At 38.9% G+C, this 9,388-nt stretch overlaps 1 protein-coding gene across 1 annotated transcript in view; it reads left to right on the top strand.

Annotated features, from left to right (window-relative positions):
- The first annotated feature begins 399 nt into the window (after positions 1-399).
- LOC142102155 (inositol-tetrakisphosphate 1-kinase-like) overlaps positions 400-9,388 on the top strand; it is a 21,401-nt gene continuing 12,412 nt past the window's right edge. The window contains exons 1-3 of the mRNA XM_075186817.1: positions 400-590; positions 6,309-6,333; positions 7,060-7,182. Coding sequence (XP_075042918.1) covers positions 496-590; positions 6,309-6,333; positions 7,060-7,182 — 243 coding nt within the window. The 5' untranslated portion in view covers positions 400-495. The remainder of the gene's footprint in view (positions 591-6,308; positions 6,334-7,059; positions 7,183-9,388) is intronic.

The raw sequence follows: 9,388 nt of genomic DNA, 5'->3' as shown, positions 1-9,388 counted from the left end.
CAAGATGCAGACAAGTGTTTTGCAGAGAATGAAGTTGTTTATCTTGAGATAACAAATGTTAAGTCTCTCTCTTCAGCCATTGAAGTGCTGTGCAAGCTATGACGTACGTCTGCTCCCCTGATATCCACATCTAACAGACATATTGTTATTATAAGTACAGCTTAAAGCACTGGCAGAGAGTTTATAACGTGTAGGGAACATGCAGCCTGTCACACTTCTGGTCATTATCCCCTATCCCAGTCCTTACTGTAGCTGCTGTCATCACAAGGAGTGTCACACACAATATCCCTGGTTACTGTTACCTAATCAATATTTATGGCCATCAGCTGATACCTTCCCGCCCCGCAGTATGTGTATTTTACCCAGCTCTACCCCTCGCCCTCTGCTCAGTAGAGAACAGGCAGCATGTTGTGGGGGGGTCAAAGGTGACTGGAACAGACTGGTGCTTACTGAGCAGACTGGTTTCCAGTCTAGGGACTGGTAGGTGCAGTGATCATGCCTGCCCTGCAGACCAGGAAGAAGATCGGTGTCTGCCTGAATGAGAAAAAGAAAAGAAAACTTAATTTTCATATATTTGAGGAACTATGCAGGTAAATCTGTCTTCTTGCAGGTGTGTTGTACTCTCAGCAGACTGTGATATGTACAGGTGCTCTGACAATATGTGCTTCAACATTACCTAATGTAATACAGTATACAAAACATGTTACCTGTATGTGTGTTACTGTATGACACTGTATATATAGTATTACTGTACATGTGTGTGTTACTGTATGACACTGTATATATAGTATTACTGTACATGTGTGTGTGTTACTGTATGACACTGTATATATAGTATTACTGTACATGTGTGTGTTACTGAATGACACTGTATATGTAGTATTACTGTACATGTGTGTGTTACTGTATGACACTGTATATATAGTATTACTGTACATATGTGTGTTACTGTATCACACTGTGTATATATAGTATCACTGTACATGTGTGTGTTACTGTATGACACTATATATATAGTATTGTACATGTGTGTGTTACTGTATGACACTATATGTATTACTGTACATGTGTGTGTTACTGTATGACACTGTATATATAGTATTACTGTACATGTGTGTGTTACTGTATGACACTATATGTATTACTGTACATGTGTGTGTTACTGTATGACACTGTATATATAGTATTACTGTACATGTGTGTGTTACTGTATGACACTGTATATATAGTATTACTGTACATGTATGTTTTACTGTATGACACTGTATATATAGTATTACTGTACATGTGTGTGTTACTGAATGACACTCTATATGTAGTATTACTGTACATGTGTGTGTTACTGTATCACACTGTATATATAGTATTACTGTACATGTGTGTGTTACTGTATGACACTATATATATAGTATTATTGTACATGTGTGTGTTACTGTATGACACTATATATATAGTATTATTGTACATGTGTGTGTTACTGTATGACACTATATGAATTACTGTACATGTGTGTGTTACTGTATGACACTATATATATAGTATTGTACATGTGTGTGTTACTGTATGACACTATATGTATTACTGTACATGTGTGTGTTACTGTATGACATTGTATATATAGTATTACTGTACATGTGTACATGTGTGTGTGTTACTGTATGACACTATATATATAGTATTATTGTACGTGTGTGTTACTGTATGACACTATATGAATTACTGTACATGTGTGTGTTACTGTATGACACTATATATATAGTATTACTGTACATGTGTGTGTTACTGTATGACACTATATATATAGTATTATTGTACATGTGTGTGTTACTGTATGACACTATATGAATTACTGTACATGTGTGTGTTACTGTATGACACTATATATATAGTATTGTACATGTGTGTGTTACTGTATGACACTATGTATTACTGTACATGTGTGTGTTACTGTATGACACTGTATATATAGTATTACTGTACATGTGTGTGTTACTGTATGACACTATATGTATTACTGTACATGTGTGTGTTACTGTATGACATTGTATATATAGTATTACTGTACATGTGTACATGTGTGTGTGTTACTGTATGACACTATATATATAGTATTATTGTACGTGTGTGTTACTGTATGACACTATATGAATTACTGTACATGTGTGTGTTACTGTATGACACTATATATATAGTATTACTGTACATGTGTGTGTTACTGTATGACACTATATATATAGTATTACTGTACATGTGTGTGTTACTGTATGACACTATATATATAGTATTATTGTACATGTGTGTGTTACTGTATGACACTATATGAATTACTGTACATGTGTGTGTTACTGTATGACACTATATATATAGTATTGTACATGTGTGTGTTACTGTATGACACTATATGTATTACTGTACATGTGTGTGTTACTGTATGACACTGTATATATAGTATTACTGTACATGTGTGTGTTACTGTATGACACTATATGTATTACTGTACATGTGTGTGTTACTGTATGACATTGTATATATAGTATTACTGTACATGTGTACATGTGTGTGTGTTACTGTATGACACTATATATATAGTATTATTGTACGTGTGTGTTACTGTATGACACTATATGAATTACTGTACATGTGTGTGTTACTGTATGACACTATATATATAGTATTACTGTACATGTGTGTGTTACTGTATGACACTATATATATAGTATTACTGTACATATGTGTTACTGTATCACACTGTATATATAGTATTACTGTACATGTGTGTTTCTGTATCACACTGGATATATATCATTATTGTGCATGTGTGTGTTACTGTATCACACTGTATATAAAGTATTATTGTACATGTGTGTTACTGTATCACACATTAATATTACTGTACAAGTGTGTGTTACTGTATCACTATATATATATATATATATATATATATATATATATATATATATATATAGCATTATTGTACATGTGTGTTACTGTATCACACATTATTACTGTACATGTGTATGTTACTGTATGACACATATATAATATTACTGTACACATGTGTTACTGTATAACACATATATAATATTGCTGTACATGTCTCTGTTACTGTATCACACATTAATATTACTGTACATGTGTGATACTGTATGACACTGTATATATAGTATCATTGTACATGTGTATTACTGTATGACACATTGTATATAGTATTATTATAAATATGTATGTTACTCTTTCACACAGTATTAAAACACACTGAAAAATATATTGTAAATGGTGCTAAACAAATTTAGGCAGGACACTGGTATGGGCCTCTTTCCCTCCGCCATTTGTCAAAAACAACACACAAATATAAATTGGTTTCTATAATCCAGACCGCTTCGTGCCCCACGAGCCCAAGGCAGGAGCCTAGGTTGCTTAATAATAATTAGTGCGTTCTTACATGTGTGTGTGGTGCAGCACAACACAGTTTGAAGCACTTATTAATGTTAGTGAATGACAGACTGGAGTGTCCGTGCGCCCACATTATGTGTATAAACAACTGCTCGCCTGCAATGCACGTATGTCTGATGGAGGCTGGCACTATAAGATGGCACAGTGCTGTTCTATGCCCATCCCCTCATCTACGTCCCCTACATGTATCCACTGTGGTACCTCTGACAGATCCCCGGGGTACTTCCACTAAAATAAGAATCATAATTTCATGTATTCAGTTTAATAAACAATCCCACTTCCCCACATCCATATTAGATTTGAATATTAAATGGATGAGAAAGGTGCAAAATACGTATAAATGAGCTGGACGTTAGCTCGTTTGTGTAACGTAAAATACAACATTTGTACTGTGTGTGCGCACGAGGAGAGTGCGTGCATCTGCACGCATACATGTGCGCACATCTGACGCTTCCTTACAGCGTGAGAGATACAACGGAGGAGGGAAGGGTTGATCTAACGTAGGGCGAGGAAGACCAGCACACAGACCCTTATACGCTTGTCAGGACTGGTGCAAATACATGCTCAAGATGATCACGCTCACCAGCACTAGTTAACTGCTTCTGATTGGCTGATTGCATAATTCACCTCTGAAGCTGATAGGTGCTTCCTTCATTGCTCACGCCTGTCTTATAGGATTGTATTTTAAAAATGTTTTTTTTGCTACTCATTTCTACATAGGGAAAGAGAAATTGACTTTACTATGAGGCACCATTGTAAAGCCAATTTCCTGTTCCTCAAACTCCTATTTAGTACTAGTTGGCAGGTTTCACCTCAGTAATACCTCAAATTAAGATGATATAGTGTTATTTGTGAAAGCAATAATAGGTACTTACACAATAAATATTGTACAAAGAAAATCTGTAATAAAATAAACAAACTAGTGCGACAATATTCCATACTACGTTCATTTCCGGGCAAGAAGGAATATTATTTACGGCAGCAAACTTTTAGTGTCCTTACGACCTGGTTGTGTGTTTGCGTATGTGTGTGTATCTGATGTAAGCCTGACGTACACCTAGTGTATATGCTACAGGTACTTAGCTGAACACTGTTGTACAGGCGTCTATTTTTTGTGTAAGTTGCGCGCAACGTGAACCAAATCATTATCAGGCCCAATGACGTTAATCATCTACGTTTATGGTATTTGTGTTTAATAAATGACATTTGGTGTGTCTTTTACACAATCAGTTATAGATTGTCCTTAGGTGTAAACTGTAATCACACCTCCTGCTATGTGTACAGGAGTATTATTATGTGTGTCAAACTATCAAAAGATTGTGTTTAATCTCCACCCTTGTACCCAGGGGTGGAGGTAGGTTGTCATGCTGGGTCATAGATATTAGTTACTCTCCTCTTCTATCTCCTGTCTGTTGTGTGTACTAGTCATAGACTGGGCATGAATAGCAAGATAGACTTCAGCAGTAAGTCAGGTACTTGCTGTACATCAGTGGGACATCTGCTTACATTATGCCCTCAATAGTGCTGGCAAAGAAAATAATTTATTTTTTATCATCTGTAAGTGTCTGATCTATATCAATTGCTGGGTGTTTGTGAGTTATACTCTCTATAGATATAATGTAGCACAGGTCTTAATAAGCTTCCTATGTTGAGGTCATAAACAAAGGTTTAATAAGTTGACGGTACTTTTTTTGGACCACTATCCTCCATTCCTTCTTAATTGTTCCTCTTTTTAATCTGATGTGCAGACTTCTCTATTGATTCCCAATAGTGTTTGTTTTTAGCGACTGAATGAATAATAACATCCATCTTGTATTTTATTACGTTTCAGTGATTTACAAAGATTTTAATTCGTTTTAGTATAGTTAGCATATTTTATAGTATTCATTGCTCCGGCGACAGGGGGTGGGGCCATAATGATGAGAATCGAGTCATCAGGATCTGCCCGGTGAGGCCTGAAGGCGCGAATCGCCTCATCGAGGCCACGTCCCTCACTCCTCACAAGGACTGGCGGGATCAGAGAGGGTCAGGGGCAAACACAGGATTTGCAGTGGGGGGTTTCCACACCACGCCGTCAGTGGGCGTGACCAGCATACATGGAGGCGTAGCTATAATTTTAGACAGTGCTTGGCTGCTCTCCAACTCTTCCTATCCCTATAATATACATGGGCAATGCTGTGTGTACTACTGTTAGGTGCACACAGCTCTCCCTTTTCAAGCAGAGCTGTGTGAAGTGGGAGCAGGATCCAGCCACCTCAATTACACAGTGCACCAGGCTTGGAGGGGGTTTTCCAGGCACCAGGACATCCCCCCCCCCTTGCCTATGAGGGTGGCCTACTGTCAAGGGAGTCCCTAAATTCTGGCGTCTCCACACCCCCCCTTTCCCATTAACAGCCAATGAGGAAGGTGTGAATCTAATTTAGATTCCAGGGGTAGCCTGGATGCAGTCCTGGGGCCCTGAGAAAAATAAAAAAGACTAGGGACTTCATTTAGCATTAGGAGCAAAGCAAAAAAAAAAAAAAGGAGCAAATTTGCTCCTGGAAAATCCATGTTGCAATGTAAGGGGTGCAATGCAATTTTTTGCACATGCAGGGAAATACTTGCTGTTTTTACAAGTAGAACACAAATACTGGTCAGCGTTATTATTGCATTGCAATTTAGAGTTGAGCTAGGACATCCCCCCTTCCATTCCCTTTTAAATCCACCCCCACCCCCCAGTGCAACGTGCTTTAGCTATGTTGCATATTTGCTCATTTTTGTTCTTGCTTTGTTTTAAATGAGTCTCTTAAATGAGTGACATTATATATTATGTATATGTTGATTTGATGTTGATTCTCCTTGTGTTTGCTTTCCAGGAATCACGGCTATGATGTAACAGAGGTAAGAATTTTCCAAATATTTCTAGCTCTTTTCATGACACCTCAGTGACACCCAGGCCTGAATGTGTCTTTATAATGAACGTTTCCTCAGGCGTGTTCCTAGAACGTAGAGAGTGATAGAGAATCTGTGATAGCTTCAGTGTCCTTGAGAGGTGCTTTCAGGTACATAGATGACATATTTTAACAAAAACAGATAACTGAGAGCTGATAAAAAAAGATCTCCCAGAGATGATAGTCTCTTATTAGGGATAAACTAGCCCAATTAATTTAGCAGCTTTCTTTCTTGGGAGTAAAAGTGCCTGGGACATTGAAAATATAACGTGATTTTTGCAATGGAATGCCAGGCAGATATCCAACAAGTGTGTAACTATTATAGCACAGTACTATGGGTCCCTGTGGCTTAGTGGGTCAGACAGCTGCTATTGGAATTGCATTAATATGCTGTTATAGTATTCCTCTAAATACTGTGGTATGAGTCCTTTGATGCCAATCCGCCACTACTCAGTAAAGTTATAAAGAAAGTCTTCAGGCAATCTGGATTTTCATTTTGTTGTATCAAATCCAAATGAATTACTTTAGGATGGCGACCCGCACTGCAATGATTGGACAGTTTGGTACAAGGCCAGACCAATCTGACTGTCTGCGGTCTTCAGTAATCACCAAAACATATCATGCCGGCTTCTTACAAGCTCCTCCCGGGCTTACGTCTGTGTTTTGTGTTCCTCAGGTTGACCTCACCAAATGTCTCAATAGCCAAGGGCCGTTTGATCTGATCATCCACAAGTTGTCGGACCTCCTGGTGGAAGCTGGTCAAGACCTGACCTCCCATCACCTCGTCCAAAAGCTTCAGGTAACCCTAAAAAAAAAAAAGATGGAGAACCCGTAGCAATGTCTGATAATATGGTTTTATTATTTATGTCTAAATCTAATAATGTAATAATCGTGGTGTGACGATAAGCTTCAGAGTAGACCTGCGGCACTAGACTTTATCACTTCTTCTTATTAACTTCTCCATAATGCGGAGAGGGGTTACGTCACACGTACTCATGCCTATAATAAAATTGTGTTCAGTGCAGAGACCACGCTTGTTAAAACTGTCTACAAAGCTTTCATTTAGCGTACCAGGCCAAGTAGGGCGACCGGATTAGGATGTGAACCCAAAACATGGTCACAGTTCTGGGTTGCCCTCTTCAGCCGGGTACATGTCGCTGGGGTACTCCCGTAATAAGCTGCGGTAAATACTGTGATGTGCCCGTGTTTTTTTTAATCCCCTTGAAGGTTTATTCCATATGATTTAAATCTTATCCTACATTGATCTTATTAGATGGGAACACATACATTTTCCCAAGATTGTAGTGGAGGCTCTGGAGTTTACCCCTCTATAGGACCTGCATTACAGTCTCATATGTTTATGTGACTTTGAGAAAAGGGTACACTAACCTATCCACATAAGAGACACCGATTGCCGCTCCCGGGACTAGGGCGGAGATGCTGAGCTATACAGTAGACAGAAATGCAGTAAATGCTTTATACTTGTTGCACAATGATCCAGGGGAAAGTTGTCTGTATGGCCAACACACCCCTTTCCCTTTCCTTCTTTTTTATGTATACTTTAGTGGTGTGTAAATCACTTGCTAGAAGTTAAATGCGTGAATATTTAATTTGATATAACTGTGTCATTGATGTTAAAATGCTTTTATCATGTACGCACAGAGGGGGCTGCCAGTCTGTACCGAAGATTAGACCTTTGCAGATTACATGTCTTATTGTCATGTGTTCTGTGTGTATTCTTCATGTACCCTGACTGGAAAACCAGCAGCACCATCATCACAGAGTGCATGCACTAGCCAGAATGGGAGAGAAGCTAAGACTGCACCCCTCTCGTATGAGGAAACCTTCTGCAGAGTTTAATAATGCCCACAGCCACATCTAGTATACTAAAGCCCATTGGTATTACTAGTCTAAAGTTCTTGCTACTTTACCATGTCTAGTGTTGCCTGCTCCTCTTGTTTGTCAATTGATGCTTTCCTACTCATCTAGCAATGCCTGCTCCCCTTAATTGTGTGTGATACTTGCTGTTTTTGCTCATTTAATAATGTCTGCTACTCCTTTTTTTTGTCTGGTTTGCGTAAAATCTTTCACTGTTGCTCCTACTTGTGTAGTGATGATTTTTGATCTTTCGCAGTAAAGCCTGTTGCCTTTAGTCATCCAGCACTGGCTGCTGTTCTTTCTCATTTAGTAATGTCTGCTGCCCTTACTTGCCTAGTGATGCCTGCTATTCTTGCTCATCTAGTAATGCCTGCTGCCCTTACTTGCCTAGAGATATCTGCTATTTTTACTCATCTAGTAATGCCTGCTGCCCTTACTTGCTGAGAGATGTCTGCTATTCTTACTCATCTAGTAATGCCTGCTGCCCTTACTTGCTGAGGGATGTCTGCTATTCTTACTCATCTAGTAATGCCTGCTGCCCTTATTTGCCTAGAGATGTCTGCTATTCTTACTCATCTAGTAATGCCTGCTGCCCTTACTTGCCTAGTGATGCCTGCTATTCTTACTCATCTAGTAATGCCTGCTGCCTTTACTTGCCTAGTGATGCCTGCTATTCTTACTCATCTAGTAATGCCTGCTGCCCTTACTTGCCTAGTGATGCCTGCTAATCTTACTCATCTAGTAATGCCTGCTGCCCTTACTTGCCTAGTGATGCCTGCTATTCTTACTCATCTAGTAATGCCTGCTGCCTTTACTTGCCTAGTGATGTCTGCTATTCTTACTCATCTAGTAATGCCTGCTGCCCTTACTTGCCTAGTGATGTCTGCTATTCTTACTCATCTAGTAATGCCTGCTGCCCTTACTTGTCTAGTGATGCCTGCTATTCTTACGCATCTAGTAATGCCTGCTGCCCTTACTTGCCTAGTGATGTCTGCTATTCTTACTCATCTAGTAATGCCTGCTGCCCTTACTTGCCTAGTGATGTCTGCTATTCTTGCTGCTCTAGTAATACATTACTTGCCTAGTGATGCCATTATAGTGCCATTTGCTTATGCTTCTCCAGTAAT

Source organism: Mixophyes fleayi, chromosome 9 (assembly GCF_038048845.1).
Source record: "Mixophyes fleayi isolate aMixFle1 chromosome 9, aMixFle1.hap1, whole genome shotgun sequence".
Classification (NCBI taxonomy): Eukaryota; Metazoa; Chordata; class Amphibia; order Anura; family Limnodynastidae; genus Mixophyes; species Mixophyes fleayi.
Note: the sequence above shows the minus strand (reverse complement) of the source record. Positions and strands in the feature narration are given on the sequence as shown.